The sequence below is a fragment of the Giraffa tippelskirchi genome, chromosome 2 (genome assembly GCF_054371585.1).
Source record: "Giraffa tippelskirchi isolate mGirTip1 chromosome 2, T2T-mGirTip1v1.2.pri, whole genome shotgun sequence".
NCBI classification, from domain to species: domain Eukaryota; kingdom Metazoa; phylum Chordata; class Mammalia; order Artiodactyla; family Giraffidae; genus Giraffa; species Giraffa tippelskirchi.
In genome coordinates, this window is record NC_137276.1 from 232,754,002 (window position 1) to 232,775,458 (window position 21,457).

Below are 21,457 nucleotides of genomic sequence, written 5' to 3' on the forward strand. Positions count from 1 at the left end.
AAATACATCTAGGTAATAGATGGGCAGATAAATGATGTTTGGTACCATACCTCTTGTCCATTTAGCCCCCTGTTTCCCTGAAAATAGAAAGGACAGTAGGGGTTAGTGTAGGGAAAGGAATTAACATTGGGAAGACTTCAGTGTTTCGCGTAATCCTTACCTTAGGACCTTTGGCACCGTAGCATCCTTTAGTACCTTGTTCTCCCACTGGTCCACTGGCTCCTCTTTCTCCCTAAGGAAGAGCACATACTCAGATGAGCTTTTCCTATTGTCATCTGGAATCTGTCTTGGAAATCTGACAACCTTTGTGTTGGATAAAAAAAAGTGCAACAGCTCATGGGTTTATAACCCAAAATTCATGCTTATGAAAACTAAAAGTAGAAGTAAATCAGAGCTACTGTGATGACAACCCTCTGTGTTGGATCCCACCTGGATACTCTCCAGGGTGGGGTAGTATCTAAGTAAAACAGACATACAACAACTGGCAGCTAAAATGCATTCTCAAGATTTCAGAAGACATTCCGGGAACAGATGGTGAAGGGTTGATGAGACATCGGAGCATGATGCTCTAGGTAGGATCTAAGCAGGGGGCACATTTCTTGACAAAATTCCTTCCCTTTCTCTCTTTCTATCTTTAACCCAAAACCACTCCTGCGATCCTTGTCCTGGTAATCCCACCAGCCAGTGCGGTCTTGTGAGCTGAAACAAAGATGTCATCCTCAGCCACTCCCAGTGGTCACCAAGGTACATCCACTCAACCTCCTTAACATCTCTATTCACATTGTCCTAAACTTTGTCCTGCACTTGCTGCTGCAAGACTTCTACTTGCAACCCCTACCTTGTCATCCTCCATGATGTTGCCTGAGCATGCTTTCTAAACCCATGCCCTAGGCATTTTTAATCCTGTGCTTGAGCATCATGGAACCAGTGGAAACAGTGACAGGCTTTATTTTGGGGGCTCTAAAATCACTGCAGATGGTGACTGCAGCCATGAAATTAGAAGACACTTGCTCCTTGGAAGAAAAGTTATGACCAATCTAGACAGTATATTAAAAAGTAGATATTACTTTGCCAACAAAGGTCCGTCTAGTCAAGGCTATGGTTTTTCCAGTAGTCATGTATGGATGTGAGAGCTGGACTATAAAGAAAGCTGAGTGCCGAAGAATTGATGCTTTTGAACTGTGGTGTTGGAGAAGACTCTTGAGAGTGCCTTGGACTGCAAGGAGATCCAACAAGCCAATCCTAAAAGAGATCAGTCCTGAATGTTCATTGGAAGGACTGATGTTGATACTTTGGCCACCTGATGCGAAGAACTAACTCATTTGAAGAGACCCTGATGCTGGGAAAGATTGAAGGTGGGAGAAGGGGACAACAGAGGATGAGATGGTTGGATGGCATCACCGACTCAATGGCCATGAGTTTGAGTAAATTCCGGGAGTTGGTGATGGATAGGGAGGCCTGGCGTGCTGTAGTACATGGGGTCACAGTAGGACATGACTGACTGAACTAACTAACTAAACATCATTAAGCGATGCCCATCAACTGGAAGACACCTCCAAGTCTTTCCTAGAGTATTCGAGACTCCCAGAACTCTGGGTCTTGCAACTGAATCTCCTCTCACTGTGTCCTGGATTCTGGCCATGTTGACCATATGTCATTCCGCAAACACACAGTTCTCTGCCTCAGTTGCCACCCTTGATCACATTGTTCTCGCTGTAGTAGAACAGTCTCCCCCTCTTGGCCTGGAGAAAGTTCTACGTGTCCTCAGATGCCAGCTAGGCATCACCCCCTGTCTGCAGCCTTCCTCGCAGGCTGTCACCTGAGGCTGTTAGGTGTTTGCACTTCTACACCCATCGCACTGCACCTCATATGCCTCCAGCAGGGTCCTTGTGTATAACAACTAGACCCACCACTTCCACTTGTCTTTCCACTAGTCTGGAATTTACCTGAGATAGGAGCAATCTTTTTTTTTTTTTTTTCCTGTGGTCTAGTACTGTGCCTGGCACATGGAAAGATGCCTTAAGATGTATTTGTTAAACAAATGATGAGTTTATTTATGCTGAGGTCTTTGATAAATAATGTGATAAATTGTAGGATGCTTAATATACACTTATTAAAGGGATGGATGGAAGGAAGGAGGGAAAGAAGGAAGGAAAGATAAATGGATGAATAGATGCAAGAAAGGGCAAGGTCCTAGATAAACAGTGTGGTGAGTGGGTTTACTCGTGTAAAATGGAAGGGGGAAATGGCAGTGATTTGACACTCCTAGTGAAAAAGAGAAGTTTCCCATTGAGTTGGTTATACAGTGTTGGTGGATAGTCCAAGAGGGGAGAGTAGGTTAATAAAACACTGGTGACCTGGAAAAACCTCAGACTTTGCATGTGAATCCTTAGAACTTGACTTTTCTCGCTTCCTTCTGAATTGATACAAATAATTTCATAGCATAGATATGTTCTTAGGAGTAAATGAAGCTGGAAAAACCTTGACTTACAGCGGTGCCCTCCTCTCCCAGGTAGCCTTCACTGCCTTTAAAACCTGGAAGTCCCTGGGAATAAGGAAAGGAAGGATACATTACCACTCCATAGACCAAAACTCAGAGGTAATCAAGCAGAAATTCCTCAACTTCACAGTTTTACTTTATGTAGAATAGTATGAGTTTGCAAAACACAGCCCCCCCCACCCCACTCCACAACCTAAGCTGCATTTACATACATAAAAATAAATGGAGTTTTGAGACAAGTATCCAGATAACTCAAGGGTGGGTGTGTGAGAAACATATTTTCCATAGCTTTCTCCGGGGTTTAGAGCTGGGGTTTATAGAGCTGGAGTTTTTCTCCTAGACAAACATTCAATGAACACAGCTATATTTGCCCCTGACAGGCTAGAATTATTCTCTTTTCATTAAAAATTCTTTTTGAGGATTTATGCTACATGTAAAATAGACCACACATATTTCTTTCCATTTTTCCTGATACCTGTTTTAAAAAAATCCTACCGTTCTCTGTACATGAAATCAAAGGATTCAGAAAATAATTAGCCCAAAAACTTTCTTTAGAGAGACAGCCATGGTGATTTGGAAGTTACAGTGCTATCTATAAATTATCCAAAATCAAACACACATATAAATAAGTAGTACTGAAATTGTTAAACACATCCATGGTATGTTTATGCATATTTGAACACTTCCTCAAACCCCAAATCATATTTTTACATAAGGGTACATTAACTTATTTGGGTTAGGAAATATATGAATCTGTTGTTAGTTACTGTTTTTAGACTTGGTCTGTTTTTTACTTATATATTTCTGGCAGTATTTTGGTCTGGGTAGAGCTGAATGAAACATCTTAGCATCTCTTGCTGTGACAGGGTGATCTGATCTAGCTTTTCAGCAGAATACACAACTTACTCCCTATCTGATTTAAATGACTCTACAGCCATTAAAAATGGAAATTAAAATGACTCATTAGTATTTAGGAGGCTTTCATTATTCAACATAAGAGATCCAAGCTGGTTTTTCTGCATTTTGTCATCACTGCCGGGACACTGGATAATCAACAATCTAAGCAGTTTCTCTCTCTCTCTTTTTTTTGTTTTTCTTTTGGCTGTTCTGCCTGGCATGTAGGTTGAAACTACACTCCCTCAGTGGAAGCATGGACTCATACCCACTGGACTGCCAGGGAGGTCCCATAAGCAGTTTTTCTCTTGATGCTTGTATAAAAAAGTTTTCTTTTTTTTTTTTAATTAGTTTATTTTCTATTTTTTAACTTTACAACATTGTATTTGTTTTGCCATACATTGACATGAATCCACCATGGGTGTACATGTTTTCCCCTTCCAGAACCCTCCTTCCACCGCCCTCCCCATCCCATCCCTAAAAGACTCCAATTTAGAAAACCAAGAAGAAGCCTATCTAATTTGACATGTAAGCAGTGTGATAAATGGTTACCTCAAAGGCTCTACCTAGGAGCCCTTATTTCTACCTAAACCTGTTTCTGAAAAACATACTATATTCAAATAAAGTGAGACACTATTGCAGCTAAAGTCACCGTTTTCCCTGCTGGTCCAGGGTCCCCCCTCGTGCCATCTCCTCCAATGCACTTGCAGAATAAACAGCAGCATGTCCTTTCCGCAACATTGACCTTGAGGAGGGTAGGAACACATTACATTCGGTGGCATCACTGCCCAAATCACACCCACACACGAGCTCAAGGCGCTCTAGAGAGGATGAGGGAGAGTCTTTACCTTTCATCTTTCCTCTGTGACCTGCATTCTCTTCCAAATGAGGAATTCAGAATCAACTCAAAGATGCTCTTGTGTTCTCAAAAAAGCATCAGTTTAGCCACAGCCAACTCACTGCATGCTAATTTATTAATGGGATCTCCTGTGCCCACACCATCCCAACATTGACCATGGTATTGTTAATTATCCTATATAATTCTGCCCCTAATAGTTTGTTCAGTAAAAAGAATACATGCTGGTTTTTTTTTTTCCCTTTTCCTGCTTTGTGAAATATTTGTATGCTGGAGAATTTAGACACTGTCCATTATCACATTGCTTGGCATGGAGTTCAATGGTCAACACTTCTAGAACAGTTTGTGTGCGACAGGATTTCAAAGACACCAATTACGTGTTCAGCATTCAGAAGCACCTGCTGTAGAGGGTGGGCCCATGAAGAGATCTTATACTCTGGTTACATTTTTGACTCTGACCAAAAAACGTATTATATATTTTTAAAATCTGAGTGAATTTCATCCTGGACCTAGTCAGTCATCCCCTGAAAAATTGACATAGTCCATCACATTTTGGGGGCTTCTCTGTTGACTCAGTCAGTAAAGAATCCAGTGACCCAGGTTCGTTTCCCTTAGAGAAGGGAATGGCAACCCACTGCAGTATTCTTGCCTGGAGAACAATTAACCCATAAGATTTATTTTAAGGGAACTTCTGTCTGTGATAAACACTGTGCTTTGCCTCAGTAGAGTAGAATCAATCTTTGTGTTGAGTAGTTTCCCATCAAAATTCTAGTGTGATGAAAAAGGAAAATATTTTGTTATAACCATTTCACAATTTCTCCTCTAAATTGTTTCTTATTATATACTGGTTCTTTTCTGATATTAGAAAATTCTCTGTTTTTCCCCCGTAAACCTCAGAAAACCCAATAAAACTTGAAATGTGTGAAACCAAACAACAACAACAACAGCAAAATGGGTTCTGTGACTTTGTATTAGATAATATCAATTTTCTTTGGATCACTAACATCCTACAACATATTTTACTATTAACATTAAAATGGGCTATTTCTAAAATTAAACATTTCTTATACAGTATTGCATTTATGTGACATCTAAAAACTGATAACCTTGTTTGAAGAATAACTTCCTCCCTCTATGAGTTACCCTTTAAATTACAAATTTCAGAGACAGAAAAAAAATTTGTAAAATAGACACCATTTTCCCATGTAGAAAGGAATTACCAGAAAACTTCTGCATTACGTCACAACAAAACTTCTATATTCTCTAAGCAATTATTTTTACATAATTACTACACTGAACACACTGTTCAAATATCTATATGTAAGATCTACTGTCAGAAGGTAGCAGGAGAATGGATAAAGAAGCTGTGGTACATATATACAATGGAATATTACTCAGCCATAAAAAGGAATGCATTTGAGTCAGTTATAGTGAGGTGGATAAACCTAGGGCCTATTATCCAGAGTGAAGTAAGTCAGAAAGAGAAAAGCTAATATCATTTATTAGCATATATATATAAAATCTAGAAAGATGATATTGATGAACCTATTTGCAGAGCGGGGAAGAGACACAGACATACAGACAGACTCATGGACATGGGCAGAAGGCAAGAAAGGAGATGGTGGGATGTATGGCGAGAGTTAACATGGAAACATATGCATTATCATACATAAGCTAGATAGCCAGTGGGAATTTGCTCTGTAACTCAGGGAATTCAAATCGGGGCTCTGTAACAACCTAGAAGGGTGGGGTAGGGAGGGAGGTTTAAGAGGGAAAGGACATAGGTATGTATACCCAAAGCTGATTTACACTGATATTTGGCAGAAACCAACACAGGAGTGTAAAGTAGTTTTCCTTCAATTAAACCAACACAGGAATGTAAGGCAATTATCCTCCAATTAAAAATATATAGAGCTTCCCTGGTGGCTCAGATGGCAAAGAATCCGCCTGCAATGTGGGAGACCCGGGTTTGATCCCTGGGTTGGGAAGATCCCCTAGAGAAGGAAATGGCAACATACTCCAGAATTCTTGCCTGGAGACTCCCATGGACAGAGGAACCTGGCAGGCTACATACAGTCCATGGGGTCTCAAGAGTCAGACACAACTTAGCCACTAAAGCACCACCAAAAATAAATAAATTTAATTATAAAAAAGAAAGTAGCAGTAGCTAGCACCTTATTGGGAAGTGTCTTGATATGGTGATTACGGATTTTATAAATTATAAGCAAATTGCAAATTTTCAGTCACTCATTAAAGGTGAAAGTAGTCATAGATAACTTGAAAACCTTCACCAAGCTAGTTTGAATTCTTGTATGCTTCAGGATTGTGATGCATCTTATCTAGAGGCTAGGTTCTAGAAATAGATCATAAGGCAAAAATTTCCGTCAGTCAAGACAACCTTTAAACATCTTTTCATTGTAAAGCACGACATGGGAGGTCCATCATCACGTCACTAGTTTTTCTTCCAAGATTGGAACAGATGTTCCTTTTTCAATTGAACTCTATGGAATTAGCTTTGTTCATAGGCCATTTGCAGAGAAAACACATATCTTAAATAGCAGAATCATATTCAGTGTGGTGAATTTTGGCATTTAGTATTTGCAAGGAATGTGAAAACTGGCTGACTGGGGGATTAGCCAAGTCACTCTTCCAGCTCAGACACCCTTTGGCGGTGTATTTATTGACTGCAATTGGGCAGGATTATCGGGCTATTTAGTTTCTTCTTCTTCTTCTTTTTTTTTTTGGCCAAGCATATAAATTAAACACACTTTCAGACAGAGAAAACAAACTAATGGTTACCATAGAGGAAAGTTGCAGGGGAAGGATAATAAGGAGTTTGGGATTAACATAAACCTACTACTGTATATAAAATAGATAACCAACAAGGACCTACTATATAGCACAGGGAACTATACTCAATACTTTGTAATAACCTATAAGGGAAAAGAATCTGAAAAAGAATATCCACCATATATATATATCCATGTATATATCCATATATATATGTATAACTGAATCACTTTGCTGTAACCTGAAATTAATACAATGTTGTAAATAAACTATATTTTGATAAATAAGCAGAGAACAATAACAAAAAGAAACAAGCTTTGACATTGCTCTACTTTATGATGTTTCTTTAAAACACCCCCTTATTTTGGCTTTTCACAAAATCAGAAGAGCCTGGTTCTACTCCCAAATGAACAAAATTTGTTCACATTCATAAACCTAAATATGAAAGCTATATACAAAACAAATAGAAAATTTAAACTCATAAGCCTTTTCTGAATAACTCACCAGGTGCTTTGACAATTGGCTCCCAAGATCCCTCATCCCAAGAGTGAGCTGTGTCCTGTACTCAAATCCTTTCCCAAATTCAATGTACAGAAGATCAGCCAGGTCACTGGAACTGGTGGGTCCATCCAGAGCAACAGTTATGAGGGCGTTCAGGCCTAGCCAACACAGTCAACAATTCTCCAGTTAAGGAAAGTATGGCTACTTTAACCTCTTTGCATATGTATGAAAGTTGCTATTCCAGGAAGCCAGTTGCAAGAGGAACTCATTTTACTGTTCATTCTCCCCAACCACACACTGTAAAACTGACAAGTGACAAGATCATCACCAGGGAACAAAAGAATTTCCATTTTTCAAAACTAATTAAATTGGAGAATAATTTATATAATAAATTATAACAGATCCTTGAGGTCTCTGATGACTTTAAGTAAAATAGTGAGTTTAAAAGACTACACAGAGAAAAGGGAAGCCTCCTACACTGGTGGTTGGAATGTAAATGGGTGCAGCCACTGTAGAAAACATTACAGAGGTTCTTCAAAAAACTATAAACAGAGCTATCACGCAATCCAGCAATCCCATTCCTGGGCATATATCCAGACAAAACTGTAATTCGAAAAGATACATGTACCCCAAAGTTCATAGCAGCACTATTCACCATAGCAAACTAAATATCCATCAAGAGATGAGTGGATAAAGAAGCTGTGATACCTGTAATATATATATTACTCAGTCATAAAAAAAGAATGAAATAATGCCATTTGCAGCTACATGAATGGACTTAGAGATTATTGTACTAAGGGAAGTCAGAAAGACAATACCATATGATATCACTTATATGAGGAATCTAAAATACGATACAAATGAACTTATTTACAAAACAGAAACAGACTGTATGCTGGCATCTTCACAAACATAGAAGACAAATCTATGGTTACCAAAGGGGAAAAGAGGTGGGGAGGGACAAATTAGGACTTCGGGATTAGCAGACAAAAACTATTATACAGAAAATAAACAACAAAGCCCTACTATACAGCACAAGGAATTGTATCCAATACTCTGTAGTAGACCATAATAGGGAAGGATTTGAAAAAGATTGCACCTCTGTATATCTGAATCACTTTGCACTATACCACAAACCAACACATTATAAATCAACTATACTTAATAATAGTAATAAAGAGTCCACAGGGCATACTAAAGCACAGAGGAATTCATGGGTCAAGAAAGTAAGTATTTTAAATTTTTGCCACTTGAAAGGGAGGTCCATGGAGCAGCAGTGGTGCCTTCATCTGGAAGCTTATCAGAAATGCAGAATTTCAGGCCCCATTCAGACCCACAGAATTGGAACCTATATTTTAATAAAATCTCCAGGTGATTCACATGCACATTAAAGCTTGAGAAGCAAATGACAATCCAGTTGGAATTACTTGTACAAGAGACACTTAAAGATCTCTTGTAAGGCAATTCAGAGCAAATGTCATATAACCAACCAGAGCTGTGACTCATAGACTCTGGAAGTTTATAGATCAACATATTTCAAAGAAAACTTTTAGAGACTAAGAAAGGGTTGACTTATTTTATAAAGTCAGGACATTAAATGGTGATAGTAATAAACCTGGCAATTCATTAGGGTGGAGGTAACCATGCAACAATTGTGCTCTCATTTATTGATAATTACTATGTGCCTAGACATTGGTTAAGTGATTTATGTGCATTATCTTATTTTTAAGATATAAATACAACATTATAGGTAAGTATGATTACAGCTGTATTTTACAGATGAGCAAAGGTTTACACCCGACAGCATGACTCCAAAGCTTACACTCAAAGGACATTTTAATAACAAAAATGCACTAAGGACATAATAATAAAGGCCAGTGCTAAAGTTGGATACATTTAGTGTTATGAAAACATAACTATTTGGCATAATTTTTCTCACTTTATTAGGGATAGGTGAAGAAGTCTTTAGATGGGACTTAAAAACCAAAGGATCAGAAGAGATAAAGAACATTCAAGGACTTGGCAGAGTCCAGAGTGCTTTCTTATATAAGTTTCTATATGACTTTGAGAGGAAAAGGAGAATGCAGAGAACACAGTTTCAGGGATATAGTTGGAGGGCTCAAGTTCTACAAGCGGCAAGCAATGTGGTTGCTGACACGAAATAAAGGAAGAAATACCAAAGAATAGGGTGACTGACTTGTCCTAGTTTGCTGGAACTTTCCTGGTATTACTGCTGACAGTCTCTGGTTTATCTCAAGCAAACAAAGACAGGTCACTTCCAAGAACGAGAATGATGGGGAGAAGAGGGATCGGGGCTGGGAGAGGCCATGAAGAGCACCAAGTTCATCAACTGGTGTCTAATGATCAAAAGGAGCCATGCCGGTGGGTCTATCTATACGGGGAAAAGATCTCACATCTGATATTTCTTGTAAGTTCCAAGAAAGGTGGAAGTTTAAGAGTTATGAGAACCATGGGGTTGTTGATGTGCAGGAAATACGCATATAACTATAATTTGTAACTCGGGTTTCCCTGGTGGCTCAGATGGTAAAGCATCCGCCTGCAATGTGGGAGACCCGGGTTCGATCCATGGGTCAGGAAGATCCCCTGGAGAAAGAAATGGCAACCCACTCCAGTATTCTTGTCTGGAAAATCCCATGGACAGAGGAGCCTGGTAAGTTACAGTCCACGGGGTTGCAAAGAGTCAGACATGACCGAGCGACTTCATTTTCTCTCACTTTCACTTTTCTCAGGACAGAGGACTCCAATCCTGATCTTTCCAGACTCATCTGGTTCATGTGATCTTAAACACAGTGTTTTCAATTCTTAAAAAAGCAATTAAGAAAAAGAAGCTTTCAAAAACTGGGAGAATAAAGAATCACTGAGTAGATTTGAGAGTACTGGATTTTTTAAAGTGAAAAAACTGATTTAAACCCCAATCTACATGGATAAAGTGATATCCATCCCTGAGGATCCTTTTCTCCTGGGCTTCTCTTGTTCCACGGTGATGGCTCAGTTTACATGTATAGAGTCTGGGGCCTCAAGTTAGAGAGGCTCTCCTGGGTTAACAGATCAAGGGCTCAGCATCAACTGAAAGCATCTACGGTAAATATGGGAGGTCACAGCCAGAGGTGCTCTTTGTTCCAACTGAGAGACATTCAACACCTTTCAAAGAACATTGTGGCCCACACCCTTTTATCTTTCCCATTGAAAGGCTGTAGCTAGTGTGAGTCCTCCAACCTTTACTTCTTTTTCAAAGTTGTTTGGGCTATTTTGGGTCCTTTGCATTTCCACATACATTTTGAACCATTTTTTTGTACATTAACAAATATCCTGCTATGATTTTGATTGTGATTTAATTGAATCTATAGATCTGTTTGGAGAGAATTGACATTTAACCATATTCAGTCTTTTTTTTATCATTGTTTTAGTAATTATCAGCAAACAGACAACTATATTTTGTTAAATTATACCTTGGCATTTCATGTTGTGTATACATTGTAAATGGATTTTTAAATTTTGTTTTTCAGTTTTTCACTGTCAGCATTTGGAAATATAATTGATTTTGAATACTGGAAAAAGATTCTAAATTTCTGAGGATATTCAAAATCTATCTTCTAAAGTCAAAACTCATTCACCAGTTTCCCTCAGGAGTTGTTAAAAAGAAGATGGGTCTTAGAAATCTGGGTGTTCCAGGAGAAACTTTCTGGAGAAAACTTTGATCTTGTCTGCAAAGGTACATCTTCCCGCACAAAAGAAAAGCTGAAATTGAAAGCCCTGCCTATCCACCCAAGGGTCCTGTTCCCAGTCTTCATTAATATTTCCTCTTCAGATCAGGAATAAAGGCCAAGATGATAGAATAGAGAGAAGCAGCTTTAGTAAATACAATAAAAATAAAACCCTTACCCTTCAGCTGTGAATTCAGTGAATTTTGTGATCTGTTTAAGATGGAGGAATTAGAACCAGTGAAAAGACAAAATCGTGGTGGCTCAGTGGTAAAGAGTCTGCCTGCAATGCAGGAGACGTGAGAGATGCAGGTTTGATCCCTGAGTTGGGAAGATCCCCTGGAGAAGGAAACACTAACCCACTCCAGCATTCTTGCCTGGAGAATCCCATGAGAGGAGCCTGGCAGGCTACAGTCCATGGGATTGCAAAGTGTCAGACACGACTGAGTGATTAACACTTTCACTTTCAATCCACCTCTAATAGTTAACCAGAGAGACAGATCAGATGCCCTAGAAGCAGAGCCTGAGATAGCCATTTAGATGCCCATGATTTATTGGGGAAGCACTCTCTAAAGAAAGGAACAAAGGTAAGCAGGGTCAGGCTGGGGAAGGAGCTGAGCGAGACATTGTTTCAGCGAAAGTCTAGCTTCAGCCTGATCCCGTGGGGAACTCTGGAGCCTGAGTTACACCACGCAATTGGCATCCAAGTCTCTGTACTCTACCTGGTGCCCAAGGATGGGAACAGGGAGTAATCTTCCAGGTAAGGTTGGTGAAGGGCAGTTCCTCAGAGAAAGGGGGAACCTGTGGGTAACATGTGAGCAGCCAACACTCATCGCAGCTGGATGATGAGGGAGCCTGTCTGTAAGGGGGGTCTGGGTGGGGTACCAGTAACATCTACTTACAAAAATCTATTTCTATTCTTAGTCAAACCAAAACATGTGAATGCATTTTCCTTCCACTGATCCATGTTTTAGTACAAATGGACAATAAATCAGAACGAGCATTGGTTCCTAAAGCCAAAAGCCTGGTGCCAGAGCTTGAAAAACTCATTAACACCATAGTTGGTCCATCTGTCATCTGAAAGAAGGAACTGATTACGAAGTCCCAAGACATGAGTAAACTTGTCCACCAACACTTGCAACTCTGAAAACTTTGAGTGTTAGAAGAAAATAGTCCAACTCTCCCATTCCTTAGTCAAGTCACTTCTGCTGGCACTTAAGACATAGAAATATTAGATAGCATGGGGCAAAGGAGGCAGGAACATACTCCAGGAAAGCTTAGGGAGAAGAAATAAAGTAATACGAGAGAAAGGATAAGACTCTGTACTCAGTGCTATTTCATATGGGCAGGAGGAAAAAAGTAGATGCCACAATGTTGTGGGAGCTTGTTTGCCCTCCCAAGTGCATCCAGAGTGGAGAGGTTGCAAACTCAGTGCTATCTGAGAATCTGGAAATGCAAGAGCCAGGACTCAGTTTTGAGATTACAAAGTTTGTCAACACTCCTCTCCCAGCCCTTCCCATGCTTGGTACCTTGTTTTCTAAGTTCATCAGATTTTTGTTCAAGTTTTTCAACATCATCATCCAATCCATCTGAAAATAAGAGAGCCACCTAGGAGAGTATTCAAAAAAGAAAAATGAGTAAAAAGGAAGTCATTGCAACCCCAAACCAATAAATAAAATAAAACTAAGTTACCTTTCCCCGAGCAGCTGACTTATTTTGAAATGCATCCCATAGAGAACTCAAGTGGTTTGCGTTGAGAAGAGATGGTCCTTTAACTGTTATATCCTTCAAGCTGTTCAGTATGTTTTCACTGTAGATCTCAAACTTGGGGGAATATTTTTCTGCAGCATTGGTCACTTGAAAAGCCACACTAACCTGAGTCTCCGTGCCCACCTCACAGCTTACCCCATCGAGGGAGCTGATGGCACCTAAGATATCTTGAAGGTAGGTTTCCATCCAGGACTGGCCTTCGAGCAAAGTCTGCCCATTCTGCTGAGTTGAGATGTCAAATCCCACCACAATGTCCACAAAGCAATCTAGGATTCAAGGGAAAAGCGTATTGTATTAGACCAATAAAGAACTTTATTTGACTTGGATGTCATGGTTGAATCATGAGACTTGGAATTCTTGTTTCCATCCCAGTTATAAAGTTGGAAAACAAGGAAGAGGATGTGAATACTGGAAAGGCTCAGAATCACTCTTTCACAACCTGTTAAAGTGGTTTTGTTTTTCCCCAGCATCTATAAAATCTACATGATTCTATAACAAAGTTCTGAAAGATTCCATTGTCTCCACTGAAGAAGCTATGAAGAGTCACTTAAATAACTGAAACATGCTGTGGAAATGTTAATAGTCTAAAAGAGGAAATTCATTTCATGCTACCTATCAACTGAAGTCATTCAACAAGTATTAAATTATAATTATAAGGGAAAAACATTTGAAAACAGAAAGTTGTTTAGAAAAGTAAGTTTAAAAAAAACCCCTAAAGGAATGATTTTGATAATTTGATCCCTGAACAGAAAACCATTGAATTACTAGAACACATTACTGCCTTCAAGGAAAACACTCTCTTGTGAAACAAACAAAGATGCCAAAATGTCATCATTGAGTATTCCTAGGAACTGTCCTCTTTAATAATGGAGTATTTTAACTTTTTGCCTAGATTACTAAAGTTACAAAATCTAGTAAATCAGTTCCTGGTGTTTATTTAACTAATTCAGATTGACTAATGAGTCCACGATAATGTGATCAAAGAAATGGAATTTGGGGAACAGTCCAGAGGTGGCAGTCATATGTCTAAATACAATTAGAGAGAGTGGATCGTATAAGTCAAGTGGGCTCTCATGGAATGACCTTGCAGACTCTACAGAGACGTCTGCCCTCAAATCAAGAGCCCTTCGGAGCTAACAAGATGAGGCAGAGATGGTTTCGGAAGTGGGCTAGGGAGAAGGCTAAAAGTGGATTTCCAAAGAGAAATAATGAAGGATGGTAGTAGAATAGCAGGAGTGGGAATCAAAAGGGGCGAGGACTGGCTACTGAGGGTGGTAAAAACAAGTAAACTAGTGCTCTGAGAATGTGACAGCTAGCAGTGTGGGGCCTGGGAGCAGGGAGGCAGGCTTGAGTCTCAGCGCTGCGACACTAGCGTGTTCCTGCTAAGTCACTTCTGCCACACCTCTTAACCTCTCTGAGCGTTAATTTTCTTGTCTATAAAAATAAGAAGATTATATATTTCAAGATAAAAGTACAAAAGAACAGGGAAAAGAAAGGATTGGGCAAGACAGTAACGGTCTCCTGGTTCCCTGTCGGCAGAGTTTTAGTATTAAGAAACACTGTCAAGGAAATGAACTTATTTAAGGAACAGACTCACAGACACAGAGAAAAAGCTTATGATTACCAAAGAGGGAAGGGGATGGGGGAGAGACAAATTGGATTAGTAGATAGAAACTACCATATACATAAATAGAAAAGCAACAAGGTCCTACTGTGTAGCACAGGGAATTATATTCAACATTTTATCATAAACCATAATGAAGAAGAATATGAAAAAGAATATATACGTACAACTGAATCATTTTGCTGTACAACAGAAATTAACACAACATTATAAATTAACTATACTTCAATAAATTTTTTTAAAAAAGAAAGAAATACGGTAAAGATAGTAGGGTATATTAATAAGATTAGAAGACAGATTCTGGAGAAAACACTTATTTTAAGCACAAAGTTGGGCTGTTGGTGGTTATTAGCTGGGGTAAGAGAAAAATTTTGTTGGAACTTTAAAAGTAGGGGGTATCTTAGATGAAAAAAAGAGAAAGAAAGATCTAGAAAATATAATTATGTAAGTGAAGTGAAAGTGAAAGTCGCTCAGTCGTGTCTGACTCTTTGTGACCCCGTGGACTACACAGTCCATGGAACTCACCAGGTCAGAACACTGGAGTGGGTAGCCTTTCCCTTCTCCAGGGGATCTTCCCAGCCCAGGGATTTTACCCAGGTCTCCTGCATTGCAGGGGGATTCTTTACCAGATGAGCCACAAAGGACGCCTACAGTTAAGTAAAGACCTAGTTTATATACCTCCCAGATCCGCTGTCCGCACACACACCCAGGAGCTGGACATTTGTCCCCTGGGGAGGCTTGGTGGCACCATTGCTGGGTCTCCCACACTGTGTGTGTCAGGGCAGGGTTTGACACAGCCTCCATCACTCTCCCTGCAGTAGGTCCTCAATGACTCTGGTCCAACCCATGTCCAACCCAGCTGAACTCACGGGAGCTCTGGCCCCCTGCAACACTTCAGCCACAGATTCAACACACTGCCGCTCCCGTGTCTGGCTTTCCAAAGGGCTGGATAACACAAGTCTGTAGTGTGGGAGAGCAGCTCTCCACGGGGTGAACTGTGACCAGTGAAAGGCAGAAGGTGGGAAGGAACCAGTAGATAACCGGCTTTTCTTCCCCCGATCGGCTGGTCTGGGCAGTGTTTCTGTGACTTCCCTGGGTGACCTTCTGCAGGATCAACGTACCAGGGATGCCTTCTCAGAAGCTGTAGCTAGCTTGGTAACATACATCTCACATTTACTTTCTTCTTTCTTGTATCACTCATTCTCGCTTCCCCAGGACTGTACTCCCACTGGAGTACTACCACATAAACTGTGCTTTAAACTCTGCTTTCTAGAGAACCCCATTAAGACAGGAACATAAAGAGATCCTTGTCAGGAAAAGTTGGAAATGACCATTGATTTTTTTCTTATATTTCCCATATGCCTTGAGTCAGTTCCTGAAGGTGTGTCTACTCCATCCTTATCAGACTGCCCTTTGCTTGAATGTCCTTTTTGACTCATCTTCCATGATAATGTGAAAGATGAGCGATACTCTGAATTCTTTTGCTACCTAGTCATGGCTCCATGCCAGAAAAGGCAGCAAGTCCATATCCTGAAAACCACTGGGGGTCTCCTCTGGGCGGTTAGAACAGGTAGACTCCAAGAAAAATCAGGAGACTAGCCTGAATGAAGATAAGAAAACAGGGTTCGGTTTAGTTGCTTAGGGGAATTTGGTATATATTGAGGCATTAAATTGAAATATAGCTCTGAACTGCTAAACGATTAAAGTTTCTGAACCAAGGAAATCTTGGCAAACTGTCCTTTCGTGAACTAAACTACTCTATCACTCTATGCACCTGGACTTATAAAATCACTTCAAGATACCTTTGGCAATATGCTATGAGAGTTACTAAGACTCACTGAATATTTACACACGCTTGTCCTCATGCATTCCTCATGTGTCCCTATGACACACAGAATAAATAGAAATGCTTCTAATACTCATTTTGCAGAAGAGGATGCTGTGGCTTAGAGAGGCTTGCTCGAGGTCTCACGGTTATTACTGTGGACCTCGCATGTGGGAATCAGATCCAGGCCTGTCTGGAGTCCCTACACTGAATGACCTTACTTTCACCACCTCCTGGGTAGCCAGTGATGCTGGGTCATGAAGTTTCAAGTGCTATATTACGCTGCTGGAAGTGACAGCCTAGCAGTGAGTGGCTTCTTTACATAGCAGAAGCTTTTGAGATATAAACTCATGATGTCTTAACAAGTTTCAGCAATTCATAGTTGAAGCAAAATACTTATAACATGAACACCAGATAACCTAGGCAGCAACTATATCAACAAAACCTAGAATCAGCCACTATATCAAAAAATTCAACAACCCACAAATGGGTTGGAATCAGACAGACATAGATTTTAAAGTTTGCTTAGTTTGTTGCCTCCAGTAAAATCTGGGCCAGGCTTCCAATATTCCTTAGATCTCCCTTTTCCTCATTTGTAAATGGGAATGAAAATACAAACCACAGAGAGTTTGGGAGTTTAATGAGACAATGCATTTATAATATTTGAAAATGCTTGACCCTCTATAGAGGCACAAGAAATACTGATTTTCCCCTCATATCTCCATGCAGCTAACCATCCTTTCCCATAAACTAAATTCTAAGTACAATCAGAGAAACAGAAATAATTTAACTGCACAAATGAGAAAACTAAGGAAGGCTAGCGACCACTCCAAAGTGGTACATGTTTTAATAAGAAGCAAAGCTGGATGTTCAGGCTCTGAATCTGGTTTCTTTTGAGACACATCAAGCTACTGTCTGATTTCCCTTGATTTGGGAGTTTATTGTTTAAGAGGAGCTGGTATCCTCCACTATTTCTGCACAGGCTTTATCAGCTTTATCATTCCAGCCTCATTAGTCCTCAGACCACAGCTTGGCCACAAAGGCCTCACACATTCTTGTTTGCAACAGTAATCACTTGAAGTTTATCTTTAAAGTGTACTTTTCTTATTTATTTATACATTCATGACTTCTGTTTTGACTTTCCGCTTGGCTTTCTTTCACCCTATTAAAGACAGATTAAATGGTTCCAAGATCATTTTCAGCCTAATGTGAATCAGTGGAAATGGGTATTTTATGTGAAACAGGAAACGCGTGTGGAAGGATTGGCTGAGGTCACCAGGCACATTACAAAGTATGAGAGGAAAGTGGGGTGCAATTTACATAGACAGTCCTGACCAATGGCAGGACTCTTAAACTTTGGCTCACACACTGGGCCTTACAGACGGTTTGTGCTTGGAGCCCAGGGGAGGGCTTATGGAGGGGACAGTTGGGGTGCCCTAAGTCTCTGCCCACAAGTGCGCACACGCACACAAAGAGAAGAGGTAATGTCCTCTTGAAGTGACGAGAGAGGCACTTTGAGAGGTAACCTGGAGATGATACAGCCAAGAAATTCTAAACAGTGAGACATGATGTCATGTTGCTTTCTACAAAGGGGAGGCACCCACGCTGGAACACCGACAGTGGGGGCTGGAACTTCCAGGGTTTCAGGAAACTGACATGTAATTGTTTCCCATGGAGTTGATACGGCTACACATAAGAAAGAGCTGTGTTGGGCTTCTGTGGTTTCCCATCCAAGAAGGCTTCCCTGGAGGGGCAAAGAGATAGCAGCAGATAAAGCAGGAGGCATCCCTAGATGCCCGGAAGCTGAGGAAGGCATAAGGAAACAGCTGGAATTGAGAGATGCATACCTTCCTCAAGGGAACAGATGTACCTGACAAACGTGCCGAGGGGAAGTCTCTGAATCAGTCACGAGTGGGCCCAGCTCTAGACAAGGGTTGTGAGAAAATGAAGTTCTGAAAAGTGCCATCAAGTTAAGAACTTTCCTGATCCCCTTTGGCCCATCTCCCTTGGCCAGCCCATGCTGGAGAGGCTGGACACCACGATCAGTAAGGAGATGGCAAGGCCTGGGAGGAGGGGGCAAAGTGGGAGGTGGGGGACGAGGGCTAAAACGTCAACCAGGGGCCGCCTTGGTCATGGTGATCGGCCTGCAGAGGGAAAGCAGAGCGAACTTGACTGAGCGTGAAGTCTGAAGAGTTATACAAGGATGGACGTATTCATCACCGAGAAGAGGTTCACTTACTTCTTTAAAGTGACTGGGGGCAAGGTAAGAGCTGACCCCATGAATAAATCAAATGGGTCAATGGTAGACAAAAGGGAAGTGACTTGATAATGATGTCCCAGGTGTCATGTTTATTCAAAGTAATGTTAAATATGCATTTCCTCATTTCATCTTCACAATGATCTTTTGAACTAGATGCTTTGTGGTTCATTTTTACAGATGAGAAAATTAAACTTCGGAAAGTTAAGCCACTTGTGCAAGAAAAAGTGGCTATTAAATGGGCATTTATAGTCCATTAACCACTCATCTCCAGAGCTGCCTGTTAACAATCGTGTAGCCTTCCTCTCCCTGGTGGAAATCTAGGGTTACTCTTTACCATAGGTAGTTATACAGAATCATGGCCAACCCAGTGGGGACTTTTATAAAACTAGAAAAAGTTATTTCTCCTTCAAGACCTTTTCTTCCATCTGCTGGAAAAATGTCAAAATGTGCTAATTTTTAAGGAGATATTTACCAACTTCTGTGTTGAAGTTTCACATTAACGCTCTAAACTCTAAGATGCTCCCTCCCTGCCTGTGGCAGCAGTTGGCAGCTCCACTGCCAGGCAACCCAAATCTGTCAAATAGTTTATTTGGGGGGACACATTCTCCAGGCTCTGAAACCAACCAGAGGGTAAACAGGCCTTGTCCTCACACCTTCAGAAGGTGAGGCATTCCCATCACAAAGAGGGCATATGCTCCCAGGGGATAAAAACTGACAGTCTCATATCCTGTGTCTCAGTCTACAAGGGACAGGAAACACTTGATAACTGTGGAAAGTTCCATTTGAAATCAACCGGCACAGATCTGCATTCTCCGCCCAGCCCCAGAGAAGGCATCCACCCTAGGGACCTGTTGGATACTCACTGCTGTCACCCCCGGAGGTACAGATGTTACGAACAATCCTCTTCTTGACCTTCTTCAGTTCGTCAAAGTTGTGAACTGTCAGCTTTTTATCCGCGGTCCCAGTGATCTGAACGAGCTGCTGGTCATCCACATCCCCGATGCCCACAGAGTAGATGTCAATACCTTTGTGTCTCAGCTCTTCGGCGGCCTGAGCCACCTCGTCTTGGGACTGGCCATCCGTGAGGACCAGCAGCACCTGGGGGGTTCCTGCGTGGATCCGGCTGCCCATGTCGGGCCGGAAGTAGTGCCCCACCTGCCGGAGGGCGGCACCAATGTGGGTGTATCCAAAGATCTGCTGGATGTTTTCAATCTGAAACGAGATCTCCTTTTTGCTGATGAATGTTCCCAGTGGGAACTCCGGCCGGTAGGTGTGGCTGAATTGGGCAGCTCCTATACGCACTCTGTTGTTACTGACATCAAAGTCTTGAATGACAGACGCCAAGAATTCCTTCATCTTCCTAAAGTCATCTGGATGAATGCTATTCGAACCATCCATGAGGAACACAAGATCGACTTTTTCAATTTCACAGTCTACAAAGAACACAACAACAAAATCAGATTGTTATTCCTTCTCTAACTGAGCATGGGAAGTCAAATGAACAAGACCAGAAGCTGGCTGTGGCTCAGATCATGAACTCCTTATTGCAAAATTCAACTTTAATTGAAGAAAGTAGGGAAAACCACTAGACCATTCAGGTATGACCTAAATCAAATCCCTTATGATTAGATTAGATTAGATTACATCTGATACACAGAGTACCTGAAGAACTATGGGTGGAGGTTTGTAACACTGTACAGGCGGCCATGGTCAAAACCATCCCTGAGAAGAAAAAATGCAAAAAGGCAAAATGGTTGTCTCAAGAGGCCTTACAAATAGCTGAGAAAAGAAGAGAAGCTAAAGGCAAAGGAGAAAAGGAAAGATACACCCATCTGAATGCAGAGTTCCAACGAATAGCAAGGAGAGAAAAGATAGCCTTCCTAAGTGAACAATGCAAAGACATAGAAAAAACAATAGAATGGGAAAGACTGGAGATCTCTTCAAGAAAATTAGAGATACCAAGAGAACAATTCTTGCAAAGATGGACATAATAAAGGACAGAAACGGTATGGACTTAAGAGAAGCAGAAGATAATTAACAAGAGGTGGCAGGAATACACAAAATAACTACACAAAAAAGATCTTAATGATCCAGATAACCACAATGGTGTGATCACTCACCTAGAGCCAGACATCCTGGAGTGAGACGTCAAATGGGCCTTAGGAAGCATCACTACAAACAAAGCTAGTGGAGGTGATGGAATTCCAGTTGAGCTATTTCACATCCTAGAAGATGATGCTGTGAAAGTGCTGCACTCAAAATGCCAGCAAATTTGGAAAACTCAGCAGTGGCCACAGGACTGGAAAAGGTCAGTTTTCATTCCAATCCCAAAGAAAGGCAATGCCAAAGAATGCTCAAACTACCGCACAATTGCACTCATCTCACACGCTAGTAAAGTAATGCTCAAAATTCTCCAAGCCAGGCTTCAGCAATACATGAACTGAGAACTTCCAGATGTTCAAGCTGGATTTAGAAAAGGCAGAGGAATCAGAGATCACATTGCCAACATCCACTGGATCATCGAAAAAGCAAGAGAATTCCAGAAAAACATCTACTTCTACTTCATTAACTATGCTAAAGTCTTTGACTATGTAGATCACAACAAACTGTGGAAAATTCTTCAAGAGATGGGAATACCAGACCACCTGACCTGCCTCTTGAGAACTCTGTATGTAGGTCAAGAAGAAACAGTTAGAACCAGATGTGGAACAATGG

At 40.8% G+C, this 21,457-nt stretch overlaps 1 protein-coding gene across 5 annotated transcripts in view; it reads right to left on the bottom strand.

The window, feature by feature from the left end:
• Nucleotides 1-21,457, bottom strand: part of COL6A6 (collagen type VI alpha 6 chain) — a 130,064-nt gene that overhangs the window by 74,665 nt on the left and 33,942 nt on the right. For 3 of the 5 annotated variants that reach the window (XR_014077720.1, XR_014077723.1, XM_081573202.1), the window contains exons 8-15: nucleotides 19,606-20,175; nucleotides 12,956-13,299; nucleotides 12,793-12,871; nucleotides 7,545-7,699; nucleotides 4,047-4,139; nucleotides 2,492-2,545; nucleotides 161-232; nucleotides 51-77 (exon numbers count right to left, since the gene is read on the bottom strand). Coding sequence is in view for 1 of the 5 variants with exons in the window: in XM_081573202.1 (XP_081429328.1) it covers nucleotides 51-77; nucleotides 161-232; nucleotides 2,492-2,545; nucleotides 4,047-4,139; nucleotides 7,545-7,699; nucleotides 12,793-12,871; nucleotides 12,956-13,299; nucleotides 19,606-20,175 (1,394 nt within the window). In the remaining 4 variants the exon portion in view is untranslated. Of the gene's footprint in view, nucleotides 1-50; nucleotides 78-136; nucleotides 233-2,491; nucleotides 2,546-4,046; nucleotides 4,140-7,544; nucleotides 7,700-12,792; nucleotides 12,872-12,955; nucleotides 13,300-19,605; nucleotides 20,176-21,457 lie in introns of all 5 variants that reach the window. The other 2 variants (XR_014077721.1, XR_014077722.1) reach the window with 1 other exon arrangement.